This window comes from Scomber japonicus, chromosome 12 (assembly GCF_027409825.1).
Source record: "Scomber japonicus isolate fScoJap1 chromosome 12, fScoJap1.pri, whole genome shotgun sequence".
NCBI lineage: Eukaryota > Metazoa > Chordata > Actinopteri > Scombriformes > Scombridae > Scomber > Scomber japonicus.
In genome coordinates this window covers 18333008-18350584 of record NC_070589.1, presented here as the reverse complement: position 1 = coordinate 18350584, position 17577 = coordinate 18333008, and the positions used below count along the sequence as shown (strand labels likewise).

The 17577-nt window shown below is 39.9% G+C and overlaps 1 protein-coding gene across 14 annotated transcripts in view; it reads right to left on the bottom strand.

Annotated features, from left to right (window-relative positions):
- Positions 1 to 17577, bottom strand: part of kmt2cb (lysine (K)-specific methyltransferase 2Cb) — an 84344-nt gene that overhangs the window by 47473 nt on the left and 19294 nt on the right. For all 14 annotated transcript variants that reach the window (XM_053330121.1, XM_053330127.1, XM_053330126.1 and 11 more), the window contains exons 3-12: positions 16260 to 16348; positions 12717 to 12864; positions 11109 to 11315; positions 9614 to 9723; positions 7993 to 8102; positions 7212 to 7374; positions 6882 to 7053; positions 5834 to 5948; positions 3111 to 3286; positions 2576 to 2928 (exon numbers count right to left, since the gene is read on the bottom strand). In XM_053330121.1, the coding sequence (XP_053186096.1) occupies positions 2576 to 2928; positions 3111 to 3286; positions 5834 to 5948; positions 6882 to 7053; positions 7212 to 7374; positions 7993 to 8102; positions 9614 to 9723; positions 11109 to 11315; positions 12717 to 12864; positions 16260 to 16348 (1643 nt within the window). The remainder of the gene's footprint in view (positions 1 to 2575; positions 2929 to 3110; positions 3287 to 5833; positions 5949 to 6881; positions 7054 to 7211; positions 7375 to 7992; positions 8103 to 9613; positions 9724 to 11108; positions 11316 to 12716; positions 12865 to 16259; positions 16349 to 17577) is intronic.

Genomic DNA, 17577 nt, shown 5'->3' with positions numbered 1-17577 from the left:
AACTTGATATCAGATCAGATCCAAACAGTGTCACTGACTGTGAACGTCTTGCTAGCACAAGGGAATTGAAGAGTGTGTTCCATTAGGTCTGCCTACCATCTCTGGCGGATGGAAACACATCATTAATAGTGTCACTTGTGATTTGAATGCTTGACGGTTAAGTTGCCAACGAAACCCAGTTCGTAATAATCATAATCCTACAAAAGCAAGAGCTTCCATCAGCAAGTCATAGGCTCAATCATTTTAAATCTAAATTATAGTTCTTTAAGTTACACTCTACCAGGAAAATTGTTTTTGCTATTGTGTCATTGAGGTATAGGCTACGATGAGTGTTGAGTTATATCCAGTATTTTACACCGGAATTACGAGTCCTTTGTTTTTCCAAGTACTCAGATTAAATTTATAAGCAAAGTTGCACTTTAAATGTCACTTTGAGTGTTTGAATGATGCTTATCAATCAAAAAGCTGTGTGTTAAAGTTTAAATAAAAAGAAGCAGCAGTATTGCATAACTGAGTCATGTTATGGGCTGTGTTTTTCTTCTTTTAAAAGAGAGGAGAGTTTCAGTTTGAGCATGATGTTTTTCAGATGGCTAGGTTAAGCTAAGTGTATCCATTCAAATTTATAATTAACAGCTTAGTTGTTTAAGCGAAGAAATTGGATCGGATTGGTTTCAGCAGGCTCATGGTTGCGGTATCATTAATGAAAAAGTGGTATCGAGCCATTCCCAGTTTGCAGACAAGGGGATCTGATATCATCACCATCATGCTACTGCAATCCATTCTTTTCTGCCATTGGAGGCTGCCGTCTAGACAGAGTGGGCAGCGTAGCTACAACTGGCATCCACAGCTCACCATTTATTTCCTTGATACCGCACTCCAATGCTGGCAGACCTCACACAGACCAGAGTGGAGATGGAGCAATACACTCCAAACAAACAGAAACCAGGATCATATCATTTGCAGTGTTGATACAGCCGCCATCACATAGAACCACAGAGGCAATGCAACCAGAACAGAAACAATAGACACATGTAATGACAGATGGGGTTAACTGGAGGGTAATCACTTGTGCTTCTAAATGGCAGCTAGCTAGAGATGTCCATGAGCCAATAAAGTCCAGGTCAAGACTACAGTCTCGGAGATAAGAGTTTTAGTCGAGTCTCAAGTCTCCATAATTATTTCGACTTGGAAACAATAAGATCATTTCTAGAAATTACACTGTAGGGGAGTTACGTCATATTTAATTGTTCTCTTAGGCATGAAGGAGCCACAATTATAGTTCCTTTAAACACAGTTCTTCTGTTCAAAGGTCTTTGAAGTTCCTGATTCCAAAAGCCACAACCTATAGTCTGATTCCTGTTGAAGCCTGTTCTGTTTTGATTTTAGCGTCACACACCTGTTGCTGGCAGACACATACATGGAAATATGAAAGACGATTGTTGCCTTAGCAACCTCTCCCTCTATTAAAAAGGTACAATGTGTAGAATTTAGTGGCATGACTTGGCAGAAATGAAATATGAAATTCATAATTACATTTGAATTGGTGTATAATCAGCTGAAAATAAGAATCATTGTGTTTTCGTTACCTAAAAATGAGCCCTTTATCTCTACATAGGGACCAGTTCCATGAAGCCTGCCATGTTTCTACAGTAGATCAGAACAGAAAAACCAAACAAAAACTCTAGAAAGGGCCTTTCACATCTTTTGTGAGTTTCCTGGCTAGCATAGGTTCTCTTACATGCTTGGAAGGGGAGGGAGAGGAGAAAGGGTATTCACTTGGTTGCAACCTGCACCCTCACTGCAAGATGCCATTAAGTCCTATACACTGGTCCTTTAAGTATCATTAACAAGTCTGGCCTAGACTGAAGTCAATAAAGATGAACTGCAAGTCAACTGTCGAATTGATGAACAGTTGAGTGAGCATCAAATTTGCAACATTAAGTTGCACTGTGTAATAATAATTATAAAACTTAAGAGCTTTCAAATATCAGTTCCTCATTCACACTGACAGGCAGCACATCCTAGATCCCCAGGGGACAGAAGGGAAAAACAAAGTACTTTTAATTTTCAAAACACGTAATTACAAAGACAATGGAGTTGCTTTAATCTGCCGCTAGTAGGACACCATCTGGTTATTGGGGAGTCCTCAGAAAATCCTCCAAATAAAAGAGTGAGCACTTTTCTCTGGTCTTAGTCCAAACAACCCTCTCCAATCCTTTCATCAGCCAGAACTACGACTTTCAAAACTTCATCACAGCTGACACTACAGCCCAATTTCGTGTTGCATGGCCAAAACTTTCAACTGCTTCTGCATGGCTACAGACTGAGAGAATAAACCCTGAAACTCTTTTTCATTTTTTAGGCATATAACCTGGTGTTTGTAGATGATGTGTGTGTGACTATGTAACGATCAAAAATTCCTTGGTTTGTCCTTGCCAAAACAAGTTATGATTAATACACTGATAAAAACAGATTTGATCCTGAAGAGGTGGGCATAAAGGAAAAGCACTTGAAGATTTAAAAAAGAGAAGGGAAAGGGATCAGAACTGGATCATTTTTTGCAACATGGACCCACCAGGCTTTTGGGCTGACGTGGCCAGCTTCTCCTCCTGGACGGTAGCCTCAACAGGCTCTGGATCTGAGTGCAATGGAACAGCAAGTAATTCCGGTTTGGGGTCATTGTGCATTTCAGGAGGCAGCTGAGTGCCAGGTTCTAGGTCTGTGTGCTTTTGAGCCAGCTGTAGGCCAGTCTCAGAGTCTGTGTGCATGGAGGCTGGCTGAGGGCTGAGCTCTGGGCCGGTGTCCATATCCTCTGCCTGTAGCGCCTGCTCTGCAGCAGGAGACCTGCAGTTGGAACAAACATAGTCCTCTCTGGGGTGGATTTCTGCTTGGCCTGAGTTCTGACGCTCGCACTCTAGGTGTAGCCATCTGAAAGGAGTGCAAAGGAATTTCAAGGTTTGTTCAACGGGGATCTCTGTGCAATCATTAAATATGACATATTTATTTTTGTGGTTTCCTGAGAGAGTGTCAATTTGCCAAAGGAACAAAATAAGGAGAAAAAAAACAAGATTGATCCATTTAAAAAAATGTAGAGTAAAGCACATCTTTACCTCTTACAACTGTGGCAGAGGAGTAGGTCTTTGTGATGCTCAGGGTCCAGGATGCAGGCACACATTGGACAACACAGAGCAGGGTCCTGGTTTTGGACGCAGTTCTCACAAAGCAGGCTGGTGTGGTGCCATTGTCCGCTGGTTCGTGTTCCACACTGGATGCATACTCTGCAGTTCTGAGGAGCGAAGGAAGCTGTTTTAGTAAATTAAGTTTAAAGCCATTCAGAAGCAGTGCAGTATGAGATGTATTAGGTTTGTTCAATGTTTCTGCTTTATAGATTCAGCACTTCAGTCATTGAATGGAATACTAGTATGAAACTCGCCCAGGCTGATAGTGAGCATGTAAAGCCTATATTCAAGACCATCACTGTTTTCCAGCTGGTAAAGCTTAGTTAATGGGGTAGAGCTGAGGACTATAACTAAAACGTAACATCTCACTATTTCTAAGCCTTGATTATATTGGTTTACACTGGATTTTTCTAATCAAAAGGAATCATGCTGATTAACTAGTTTTTAATAGATTTAATTAGGGTTTACACATAACTGTGCTTACTGTGCTTCAGTCAAAGTTGTGTAACAAATGGACTTAAAATAAAAGCAGGCTGTCAGTAATTAAAACTTGAAGAACGTCTATTAACTTCATGATGTTTTTCTGGTTCCTCTTACATATTTGTGGATCTTTTTAAAACAGATCTCAGCTACATAACGCCCTTTCATTTTCTATCCTCTTCTTAGAGTAACCCATTGCACACTGGGTACACAGACAGTTTTGTTGAGCACAGAACCACAAAGTGGCACAAGCAAATAAATAGGAGCTAGACATTTAAATGAAATATCCACACTGACAGTGTACAACATCAAGCTGAGCTGCTTTGGCTTCTGCTTGAGGAGTGCTTCTCTTAAAAAGGTAGAGTCAGTTATTCTGGAGAAAGACTTTTTATTTGAACTTAACACCCAAACAAATACAGTCCTCCCTTCATGCTCCTTCAGAAGCTCCAAACTCCTGCACCAGCATGGTGGAATCTAGAGCAATGTGTCAGCTTTAAGGGGAAAAAAAAAAACTCATCTAAGCACAACAGTCCATCCACGCTCTCCACCTCTCTGTGGCCTCCCCACTTCTCATTCAACCTGCACTCAGTGTCTTTGTCCACAGAAGCAGCCATCTGTCAGCTGAGTGGACAGAGGTCAGACACACTGCATTCAACAGGTTGACTGATAGCAGAAATTTACTGAGCCAAAATAATTTCCACAGGAAAAAAAAAATCAACATTGTTTGTATTTATGGATTAATTGATATTGCTAATAAATTCAAAACACTTACATAGCAGGACATTTGTGTGATTTGAATAGCTGCCTTCTCAGATTACAACTCGTTAAATGTGACAGAACTGTGATTATGAGGTGATATTCAACCAATTTGAGAAAAAGTGATTTAAACGATCTTTCTCCAGAATCACTGACTCTACCTTTAAAAGCTTCTGTTCACAATATTTGAACTTTTTGACAAAACCTCTCTGCCAGAACACTCACTGTACAGACACTCCACTCAACACTCACAACATTGTAGGACAGAGTAAACATTTAAAGAACCATTAAAAAGAACTATAAAATATATCTTCGTTGTGAGCTATATTTTTCATTACGGATATTTTACCAACTTATTCAGCTATCAAACATAGTTAAAAGGGTTTATGCATTTTTAAGGTAGAATTACTTTAGGTTAAATGTACTCTTTTTGTAGTATTATTTTGATATTTGAACTAATATGACTATGAATATATACTGAATATTTGTCTCCTGTAAACTTCAACGTGGTAAAATTGCATGTATTGCTTTTAGTTGTTTCCAAATGTATTCGTTCTTGTAATGGGCATAAAGCTTGTTAATAAAAGGCATATCAGCACTGACCCTCTCTCTGCAATATGTTGACTTTGCAGTTAAATTTGACAAGCCAGCCAGTCAATTTCTTTTTTCATGCACAGATGCTCAGTCTGCCATTCTGGTGCATATACAGACAATATCAGGAGGAACATGACAAGAGCAATAAAACTGAAAGAGTGACTCATTTTTCATTGATATTTAGTTCAGCAAGATGACTACAGTCAGAACAAAACTAACAGGCGACTGCAGACAGAGGTTGGGGGCGGGCACTCAGGAGTAGCGAGTGCCAAGGACGTGTGTGGGTAGTGTTCCTCCTATGCTGAGTCAGATAGAGAAGTCAAGTGTGAAGACCTTTCATCACGAGCTGTCTCTATTGCTGTGGCCCTCCTTCAACCACTGCAGAAAACTGTGTGGTGTGTTAACCTGCCGTCCGAGTGACAAGCATGGCAGAGATGCCCTGAGGAGCATGTGTGATTATTATTCGCACACATGTACACACAAATGGGAAGCCTTTAAAAGATCAGGTGGAAGCCTTTTTTTTAAAGATCATATGGTATGACTTATTTCTTAACTACCAGAAGTGCAAATACAAACCACCAAAAAGTAATATTATAATGAGGATATTTTACTCAGTGCAAGAACAAATATTAATATAATGAATATCTTTTCACTGAATATTACACAGTATGGGGATTTTGTTGATGTTTGTGTCACAGTTTCCTGTAAAATCATACCTGCTGGTGACAATCAACACCATACAATACATACCAGCCAGAATAACCCATATTTTGTCATGTCTTATATACAATAAACCCATGAGCACCATATGAGGTCTCTCCTACCTTACATCTCCATCCGTTGGTGGGAAGAGTCTCCATGGCAGGTTGCAGACAGAAGGTATGATAGCCTTTGTCACACATGTCACATACCAGCATTTTAGTGTCCTCTCCTGGGTTCCTACAGAGAGACAGATAAGGTTTTGTGAAATGGGACAGCAAAGGATTTTTTGTTACATTGTATAGTCTGATTAATTGTTGCTGAACGACAGCAAGAGGAACAGTTTCTTTGTTCAGTTTGTTGTACTTGGCAGAACAACAAGAAAAAGTCAAAAAAAAAAAGAAAACTGTATGTGCAAGGGCTTAATGAGAATAGGTCCAAGAATGGGGAATACAGTAGATACATACATACATACAAACAATACATGAAACAAGGGTCCAGTTTGCTTTTTGAGCACAGCAGTCCAACAATCACAAATGTTGACCCTCGCTGATGTAGAGACCATGGACTCAACTGTGCACGACAATTGTGCAGTACAAAGGACTGCAGTCATGTGGATGATGATAACACTCCTGTTTTTCTTCCTCTGTCTTTAAGTCTCCCACTTGACTTTTTTCTTTTAACTTCTCAGTGGAGGAGTTGCTTCCATTTAGTTTCAAAGCCTGGCTTAAGCACATTAAATGCTTTTAGACTTTACCATCATTCGTTTGAACTAATTTATGCTTTTATGAATATCTATAAAACCAACAGTCCAGATATGTTCATTCCCAAATTGCAGAGGAGCAATCTCCTTACTATGCGGGGAAAAATAATACTGGGGTTTTTATATGTAAATACAGACCTCAAAGCTCAATGGACAGTGTTCACCTAGGGCAAATAGGCCTGTACACAAACAGGGCTCCAGCACTATTTAAATAAGGTCAGAGGTTACAAGACTGAGCTTGAGGGTGCAACATCCAGTTAGCTCCTCACAAAGCACAGAGGTAAACAAACCAGCAGTGAGCACCACTGCCGGTGGCTACAGAAAAGATTATTAACAGGAAAAGTAAAAGAAAATGGAGAGGACAAAAACATTTCATGATGGCATTTAGGTGTGGTGGGGAAATTACTTACTTGCACGTCAGGCAGATTTTGCACTCAGGGCACTGCCAACCTGCCCTCCTTAGAGGGGTCACAGCCATGTCCAGGCACATCCCATGGTAATGTAGACCACAACTGGTGCAGAAGAGCTGGTCCAGTAGGTCCCCCGGGCTATCGCATAGCACGCAATTTACCTCATCTACAACTATGGATAAGAAAATTCAGTCAGAAAAATTAAGAGAGACAATTAAATCACCCAGTACAGTTGGCAAAATGTCATTATGCCCAATCGTTCATTTTCACTTAAGTAAATGATTTTAGTGTCGCTTTTACACACAGTGTATCACATTCTACTCAACTCACATTTGTTAATGGCCAATTCATTGTGTTCCGGGCAGAGGAGCGAGAGACTCCTGATATCCTGAAAGGTCCCAGCTGCCCCCGCACAGGGGTAATGGTAGAGTTGAGCACATCCTTCAGCACAGCACTTAATGGATGCTCCAAGGCGCTTACAGTATGCACAGTGCTGCAGGGAGAGAGAGAGATCACAAAATATGAATAAAATGTCTTCGCTCGCAAGTAGGACATATAAATTTGTTGAACAGCCAAGGAAATAACATCTCTGAATGTTCACAGCATTTTTTATGACTGACTTAGCTTATGTGAAGTCCTTTATCCTTTAACATCTCTTTGGGAAAAAAAAGAGTCATCAAGTTTCTGATCCCAGGATCGAGACCCTTGTTTAAACCCCGTTTAGCCCCCTGATAATCACATTCCTGACAGAACCTCACCCAGTCCCCATTTCTCTCAGTTCTATGAGTGTGCTCTAATAGCAGCTCTGGAGATCAAGTGGAAGACTTGCTGATGAGCTACATGACCAATGGGCTGCAAACGCAATCGGAGAGCTGTGAGTTGTGGCATTGCTAATGCTAGGAGCTAAGCTGCCATGAGAACTCAGCCCTGTTGAGTGGCATGACCTTTTCCATTTCACAGCTGAGAGATCCACGCTGCCGAGCCGACCTTTACCAGCCAGTCTGATCCATCAGCTTTGCTGTGCCTCACTGAAGCAGTAGCTCACTGCTGCCCTAACACATTAAGATGGTGTTAGCACCTATTAGTCCATGGATGTTCTACCCCGACTCACCTTTGTGCTCCCTGAGTCAATGGCTCTGTCCACATTAAGCAGAGATTGTCCCTCGCCCTCACAAACACCTTCGGACCACAAGGCACAACTCTTATGTGCCCAGCATTGCCCTGTTAAAACAAGACATAAAGGGTGTGATTATGTGAGAACAAAGACTTTTAAATTAAAAAAACAAGATAGAGAGGGCCTAAAATTTTCTAAAAGATAATATTAAAAAGTAGTCAGCTCTAGTTATATTTTATTAATTCATAATCTCACAGTCAACCGTTAAACAAAATGCTTCTGAGGAAATAAACCCTTCAAATCCACATTCTCAGGTTGTGTTGGAATGTGAAGGGTTAAATAAAAGAAGCCTGTTTGTCTCCCTATCAGAATTTTGCTGCCTCTGCAGTTGCTGGGAAGAAAATGCTCTAGTTTCAGCTCTGTGATTGGTAGTGCAACTATACATTTACAGAGGGCTGAGCAATAGTAATTCAATGAGACTTATTTCCAAATGACAGTAATATTGACCAATCACATCTTCCACCTAAATGGGTGGGCTTTATTATCTCTAATTTTATGAGAATTTCTACCCGCTGTAGTGGACACGAATCACAAGCTAGCGGGAAATAAAACACAGATACACTAGCAAGCCTGTTGGTTCACAACGGAAGCCATGCGTAATGTTACTGCTAGAGAGGAGGACATTGTTGCAAATGTATTATTTGTTATAATTAATATTTTAATGAAATTTGAAATGAAAGTAATGCAATCATCAAAGGGTAAGTTAGTTAAAATCTAATAGGCCACCATACCAAATGATTTTATTCTGGCCGCTGTTTTTTTATTGGGGCTTCAGTTAAGGTTTATTAAGGACAATGGTCTTTATGCAAAATCACTGGTCAACCTTTAAATTAACTGTACATATACATATTGACTAGTAATTCTGCTTAATGACTACTTTCTTAAATAAATCATAAAATACATATTTAGTAGGCCACCGTGCCAATCTAATATTAGTTATTGACAATATTGTTTGTCTGTGATGGTGGACTCCAAAATGCCATGACCGCTGTTCACTGTCCATGGTTCTGAAGTGTCTATTGCTAATGCTTTCTTGGCTGTGTACATGCTGTCATGATGTGTAGACTTATATGAAATTTAGCTGGTTTTGTGTGGTAGGAGGGTGGCTGTCATGCATTTTGCACCCTTAAGTGCACACAGAGCTTGTGAGATGAGGCAATTATTTGGAAGGAAGATTTGCATTTTGCTGTAGAAATTAACTGGGGTTTTTTTTTGTTTTGGTCATAACTCTCACTCGGTCTGTGTGTTGTTTACTCGTTGCATTGCTAAGGATGGAATAGTGTCTTCATTTTTGTTTAAGAGCTGGAATTGTCATTAGATACCTTTTGCAGTACTATAGGAGAGGACACAGTGAGCTAGGCTGATGGTGCCCCCCCCCCACATGACAAGGAAAGGGGGTCAGAGGGCCATGGTTTAAGAGTCACGCATTGTATATTAGATAAATAAATGTATAAAGCATATACAGAAGGTGCACTCTAGTCTAAATGCCAACTCTCCACTAGAAGCGCTAGCAATGCTTGGTAAAAAAGGAGTAAAAGGTTGAGTCTGTTGGTCTTACCCGACTCAAAGAGAGACTGGACGTTAAGATCTTGTGGAAGGCCGACATGAGAAAGCTCATCCCAAAATCGACTGGCTGGGTCTGGTTCTCCCTCGCAGCTTTCAGACCCACTGGAACAAAAAGAGGTTTGCAGAAAAGCAGGTCAACACAGGTTCTTAAAAAAGAGCACAGCTGGAAGATATGCTACGCAAGAGAAGGACAGTCTGAATCAACTTAGGAATGAATCAAGAGTAGACATAAAGATAGAGAATGATGTGCAGTTTTTTACAAAAGCAGAGAGATGAAGACAGAGAATGAGCCGGGGGAAAATGTTAGAGAGCAAATAAAAAGCTGTGGGGGAGGAGGAGGAGGAGGAGGAGGAAGAAGAGGAGGAGGAGGAGGAAGAGGGCCATCTTGTTTGGCGTGTGCACAAGAGGCTGGCTGTTCTGTCTCATAAAATCTGTTGAAAAGGATGTGTTTCTCAGAGTCCCTGGCTTGAACTGGTGAGCTGCATAGCATGCGGAAAATGTGGAGAGGGAGCATTAGCATTTAAAAAGGACCCAAGTTCCAGTAAACAAATCACAGGCCAAAATCAAGAGACCGGTTTCTGTAAGCATGATGGCACACTCATGACAAACAGCCTTAACAGCTTATTGTTGGAGCCAAAGTTTCATCATCAATTACGAAACGATCTTTTCCCACCTCCTCACGTTTCTACAGCTCTCTCCACCATCTCTGCTTCTCTGACAAATCAATAAACAATTGCTGCTCCTGCCCTGTGCCCCCTCCTCTGTCTCTGTGTGGCACAACTGAGGGTTGGACCCAATCACACAGCAGTGACACAACAGCTACTGGTTGACTTGGCATGCTGCCAGACCCATATTACTCCCACTGCCATTACGTCACTGGGAACCCAGAGAGACGCCCGATTGGTTCCAAAGGACCAAAACAAATTAGGCAGCTGTCCAAAAGAGTCCGATGAGGGTTCTTTGTTGGCACAGTATGCACGCATGCGCATGTGCTTGTACACATTAACACACTTAAGGTTCATGCGTAACCTTCATCTGATGTGGCATCCCTGAGCCTCAGGGCCATCACAGATATTGTGCCTGCTAAGGAAAAGTGATAATTTAGCCTTCAAATGTAGAATGACAATAGAACCAGCTAACTGGAAGCCCTTTAGCCTGTGAGGTCTGTGTGTGTGTATGTGCTGGTTAGTATCGGTAAATGTGTGGACACAGGTTCCTTCCAACTTTTCAAAAAGAATTTCAAGAAGACCAGAGCAAAGATTTTGGTCACAATACAGAATTCAACACAACTTTAGTTATTTCCCAGTTTTGAACTTGTACTGGGACTCATGACAACAAAAGGATCAATGAAGTGACGCCATGAGCAAATTTTGATTTGATGCAGCTCATTCATTTACTACAGGGAGAATTTATAAATGACTTTACTGCTCTGACCAACAATGACAGTCAAACTATTTGTGACAACGGTGTCAGTCAGGCCTACTTACTTCATCTTTTCCCTCTGTCCTGAGGTGGTCTCTCCGGCCATTTTTGGCTGAGTGGTTTTATCACCATCACCACTATCGCTTGTCGAGCCTCCTCCACCTTTTTGGCTGAAGAGTGCGTCAAGCTGAGGTGTGATGCTGAATGCTTGCAGCTCCCCCTGACCCAGAAGGCTACGGCCACCGCAGTAACAGAAGGCACAGAGACGCTCACTGAAACAAAGAAAATGGGTGGTAGGGGGTGTTTAATTATATATACCTACTGTGGCTTAATACAGTGCCACATGTGTCACCATGAATTAAGGCCTCCTTCTTCTGGAACTTACTGCGCCGCAACATACATATTAACACATAATGCCGACATTTGTGAGGCAAGCGCACAGTTTCCACACATACTTAAAGGATGAACCATTGTGAGCAAGTAGCAGGCTAGTCTCATTGTTACTTGCACTTTAACCTTGAACCATTAAGGTGTGGGTGTAACAGGGGACATTTTTGCTACAATACTGGGGCTTCTTGGTTGTAATATGATAACATACCCCAGTTTGATTCTGGCCATACACCTTTAATGAATGAAGGCCCTGCCCCACACTCTCTTCCCATCTTCTGTTTTTTTTAATTTCTTACAGCCATGATGTCTTCTATTGATAAAAGCTGAAATCCCCCCAAAAATTTCCTGGAATCTTATAACAAAGCTTTAATGGGAACCAAGTGGCAATACTCTAAGATAAAGGACACACTAAAGAAGGTTATGCTGTTGTTAGATGTGATGGTTTAAAAGAGAGTCAGACAAAAGATCTCTAAAAAGGTTTGTGAAGAATATTTAAAAAAAAAAAACATTGCACAGTTCTTTTTTTTAACTTGATAAACCTCAATCATTTACTTAACATCTTTTCCAACCTATGTTCTGGTGTAAATCCTGAAAATGAGTTTATTACATAAAAAAACCTATGATATGATTTATCCCAGCTAATTTCTTTAAGTAAGAAAATAACGAATACACCACTTTTCAAATCAATCTTACCTTAAAATTGCATTATAAAAGACTGTAACACGATTTTGCCAAAAAAAACAAAAAAAAAAAACAAAGCGCTGTAGACACATCAAAGAATGGCAACACTCATGCCATGTTGAAAGAAGCTTAATAAGAATTCAGGCGTATATAATGAAAACAAAATCCATCACCTTACACAGATCATTTGTATGTGGAAATCTTGAGAGGGTGGAGACAAAAAGAATGCCAAGAGCGGGAAAGTTTAGAATTAAAAAGGGGTGGTAAATATTGATCACATTTTTAAGGCATGCGATGAGCTTGTTAATAAGATCCCAGGAGATGGTGCTGCTCTGCTTTCCATCACTAACATCGATAGCCCAGACAGGCCAGAAGATTGATTACAACCTTTAAAAGAGTGGCACCTGGAAAGGAAGCACTGCCTCTGCCAGCTTATGACTCCATCCATGTGTATGTACAAAACAAGGCAAATAGCGTCATATCATCATATTGTTGAATCCTAATGCACAGTTACACGTACAAATGCTGGCAGGAATACACATTTACACAAACAGCATTTGAAATGGGGGTCATTCGTTCAGGTAAAGTTTGGTGTTTCTAACCTGCTTTTGACTTCTCTACTCGCTGGGACAGATGGTCCTGCTGAATTCTCGGCTGGAGGGCTCTGGGCCAGAGGGGAAGAGGGCTTGTTCTCCTCTGGCACTTCAGTTGTCTCCACTTCCACTGTCTCCACTGGCTGGATTTGTGTTTCTGATGGTAACAAAAAAAAAAAAAAAAAGTCAGTCATCAAATCCCTCCAGTGCATTTGTGAGCACTGCAGGCCATTCAACAATTGTCTCTATGCCATTAGCTGCTCTTCAATTCATTGCTAAATACAACTATAAAATCATGAACGCAGATTCTGACAGATACAGCTTTCATAGGACAGTTTGAGTGCATTCTAGTCAGTTTCCTCCAGGTCAAAAACCCAACCTTTATTAGTGAGATGGATGGTAAAATATGGGGACCATATGCTCGAGCACTGATTACCGTAAACCCACTGAGAGAATTTAGCTCTTGTACAGAATAGCATTAACAACAGAGGCTGAGAAAAAACAGCTGAAACAGAATCACAGCAGAATGTCTGAGGATGTGGGGTTTAATATTAGATGAAGAAGTTTTGCTGAAAAATAAAACTGAACTCTCAGTTTTGTAAACATCACAAGTAGGGATGCACCAATTAACTGATTTCACTATTGCAATTGAAGTGTTTCTGTTCTCACACTCAAAAAAAGGGACATTATGGTAAATTATTTTGCTGTGAGCAATGGTTATACTGTGAGTAAAATTTATCAAAACTAGACAGTTGTGTTAAAAAAAAAAAAAAAGAAAAGTCCATAGGCAGACTGCGGGCAGAAGTTTTGCTGCAGAACTAAAACAAACCTGGTGTACCAGCTTAAAATGCAATTTGAATCCGACAGCTAATGATTCAAAAAACTTTATTGTCCGTCACATCATGACAGGACTCAAAACTAGCTGTCGGATTCAAACAAACATGTTGGTGGTGTGGAACTTCTTTGGAGTAAATGAGACAGATAAAACACAAGCCATCTGCAATCTATGCAACAGGAGCATGTGCAAAAAGTTTCACCACAACAATGACGACATTGATCGGATCTGCAAATTAAGACATTACAGCCGATCTCACAAATTGCATGAAATGCGAAATATTGGCTGATCCGATATAGCCGATCAGATCCATCAGTGTGGGAGTATTTAGGATACATAAAGAATGGTCTGGGGATGTTCAACAAGACTGATCTCAAATTTGTAAGAAAAGTCACTGCTAAAGGATTCAACACTTCAAACTTTCTGCACATTCAAGATCACCATCCAGCTATACTGCTCAGTGAAGGTAATAACCAAGTTAAAAAAACAACAACATTACTTTAGTGGCAAGTTACTTAATGAAACATTTCAATTCCAACAATTCAGTTGGGGGAATTCAATATAGAAGTGTCACTTACAATCACCAAGGAAGCAGTGATTAAGAGTTGGGCTTGCAGTGCAACGTAAACCAACGACAACAAATCAGGAAAAGGGAACATTGCAATGTTTATAAATTAACGCTTACCGCAACTCTATTTAATGCACTCAAGGGCTTCCGTTCCACTATTTACATGAGAATCTCATACACTTCCAGCTCAACCCCATGGGACCTAATTCATTACATTTCAGTGTTTGATACCACTATAATGTCTGTCTTTCACTTTTAATAAAACTACAACAACAAAAAAAAAACTATAGACAGGATTTTTCTTAGGTTGCATAAAATTAGATTAATTTAAAAATTATTTAAAATGAATAAAAAAATAGGCATGATGACAATTACTTTTAGTAATATTTCCCCATATTAATCTTATATTAATAATAATAATAATAATAATAATAATAATAATAATAATAATAATAATAATTAAAAATAATATATTTTAAATAGTAGAGATCAACTTTGGCATGGACTATTTATTTTTCAGGGATTTAGTTTTTTTTAAATAAATTAATGCATAATAATCATGGCTCTAGTTTATTATACAATCTGTTCAACGAGCATGAACATCTAGAAAAGCACCATTTCACCTGCTCTGTTTCCTGTATGTATAAAACAACCATAGTGTGTTTGTTCAAAATGGTCATTTCAAAATATTCTTCAGTGATGAAAAAGAACCAGTAAGAGTAAAGATTAAGAACCAGGTTAACAAGAGTATGAATAAAGATAAAAGCCTAACATCTTACTGACTTTGGAAGGATGACCAGGTTTTACATATTTATTACTTTGAGTTTGATCTTTAGTGATTATTACCTTGACTTAGATCAACAGCTATCCAGTTTCTAATAAAGTCACAGATAGTAGATGACAGTGTGAAGTTATTTCAGCGGGGAGGGGGCATGCAACATTTTTATTCACATTTCATTGAGATGTAATTAGGCTAATACCATAATGAATCAGTGTCATCCAATGGAATTACACAAGGGCAAATTCAAGCTCATTACCTCCTAATAGCCAAATGCACCTGCCAAAGACTACTCACAGTCTTGGGATATGAGTGATGCACAACAAATTGTGCATCACCTTTTTTCCCCCTATGAAATATTTAAAAATAAGTTCTAGTGTGATCGCTGAGTTACATCCTATTGAGATAGCATTTATTATAATGAGTATTTAATATGTCACCTTACTAGCCTTTTAAAAAGGTAAATGTGTTCAAATACATGGTTAGCAGTAGTTTGGAACGCATGAACAATTTAGGTTATGCTACACAACTATAACAAAACAAGGTTATGCATACAATTATCAGAAGGATTATACTAACCTTCACAAAACACACATATACTTTGCTTGACTTCAGCTGCACATATATTACTTTAGAGACAGAACTGTATAGAATCACAGATTTCATTTTGCAAAGGCCTGGAGGCAGACAGTCGCTGAGGGAACCACCAGGGTTTTAGTGGACAAGGGAGTAGACTGAAAGGCAAAACCCAATTGAGTGTTTGGTTCTTTTCAAATGGAAAAATCATATTGTAGGAATCTTTTAAAATTCAAAAAATGGCCTATTGGTGATATATGGTAAACTACAATTAATAAAAGAAAAGCAAGCAAACACTGGCAGAATCCCATTCTCTGACATCTCTAGCGTAGCAACAGGGCAGCAGTGATATGTATGAGAATGGGAGGCACGGTCATGTGATGTGATGTACACACATAAAAAAGCACATAAATGGGTCTGGAGACTGATGGGATTTTAAAAAGCTTTTAGAGGGCATTAGCCTTGGGCTCTTTCCCACTGCACCTCAATGCCAATCTCAGAGCAGGAGGAGAGATGGAAGCAATAAGGGGAGAAAAAAAAATACACACCCACTGCAGCTTCATAGCTCAAGCTAAACCCTTTCAATTATAGCCCTGAAGTAGAAGCATGGAGTGCCAAGAAAAAGCTCTCATCCATCCTTCTCCAGGAGAGGGAGTCTCCTCTACTGCTACTGAAATATCCTCTGAAGCACTCTCTGCACGAGGCTGTCTGGATCTGAAGTTCAAGTCTGATATCACTCCCAGTAGAACCAACATGTACATAATGGATCAAAGAAGGGGGGTTGTGCAGTCTCACCTGTGTCCTGAGGGCCGATGGACTCCGTTATCTCAGTCCCATCCATGCTGTCCTCCTCATCCACAACAACCCTCCCTCTGGTGCGACCCCTAGGGTGAGGAAGAGACACAAACAAATAATCAGAGGCAGTGAAAAAGAACGAGACAAGTGCCTGGGTTTTCCTCAGAAGGGGGGGGGGGGCTGCCATTGTGGTCATGAATTAGTTAAATATAGTCACAGCTGTCACTGATTTTTAATGGAGGCACTCAAGCCGCTGGGCAAGGCGGAGAGGCGGTAGTGGGAGTACAATACAGCCTGGTAGTATGTGCTGTTTAAAGGTTGAGCCAGGAAAATCTGGACCAGATAGGGAATTAAAATAAAGTGCAATAGCCAAGAATTCAAGTAAAATTGGCTACAAATAAATGAATGTGTCCTGTAGGATGATTAAAACGAATCAAAATGAATTGATGCTCATACGCCAGGACTAAGATGTGCATGTGGATTTTCAGTGCAACATGGGACAGACATCTTAACCATTAATACCTGGGACACAATGTCTTCCTCTACCTTATGCATGCGATGCCCATACAGACAGTTTTGCAGCTGCAGCACCTTTTCTTTATACATAGAGTTTGACTTTGATAATGGCCACCAATAGAAAGAAAAAAGGTAAAGAAGTGTGTGCTCAATTGTGACAAATAAATGATATGCGGCAGAGCCATGTGAGGCAAGTTGAATGTTGCTGCACTGCTGAGTAAGTGGCTCAAGTGATGGGACATTAGTTTTTCTCCTAGGCATTCTTGACAAAGAATAACGTGCCTGCCAAATGCTGACCAATATTCCTGCTAGAAATTTGGATTTTTAATGACAACACTGGAATAGACCACTACAAGACTGCATTACCCTGAATATAAGACTTTTTTTTTTTACCCCCTGAGGAAATGTGTCTGAAATGTGACATATATTTGGGATCAAGACTAAGCTAGCGAGTGTCTTAAAGTCTGTTTATAGTTAGTCAGCCCTAAAAATGTTTGGTTAGTCCAGTTTAACCTGCAGGAGTTTCTGAAGGCTCGTGTAACGTGTTTTTCTACCGCAGAGGAAATAGATTCACGATGAGTGGAAACGAGTCCAAACGAGAAAAAGAATACGTCAAGCTGCCAAATACCACTGTGACAGATGATGAGGAGCTCAAAAAGACTAACAGGTTGTCTTATAAATGCAAACTGAGAGAAAATCATTTTTGACTGCTTCCAATATGGAGATAGAAGAGTGTATGTAACTATACTATGATTTAAGTTATGTTCAAAAGTTTTTTTCAAAATACAGGTGTTGGAAAAGG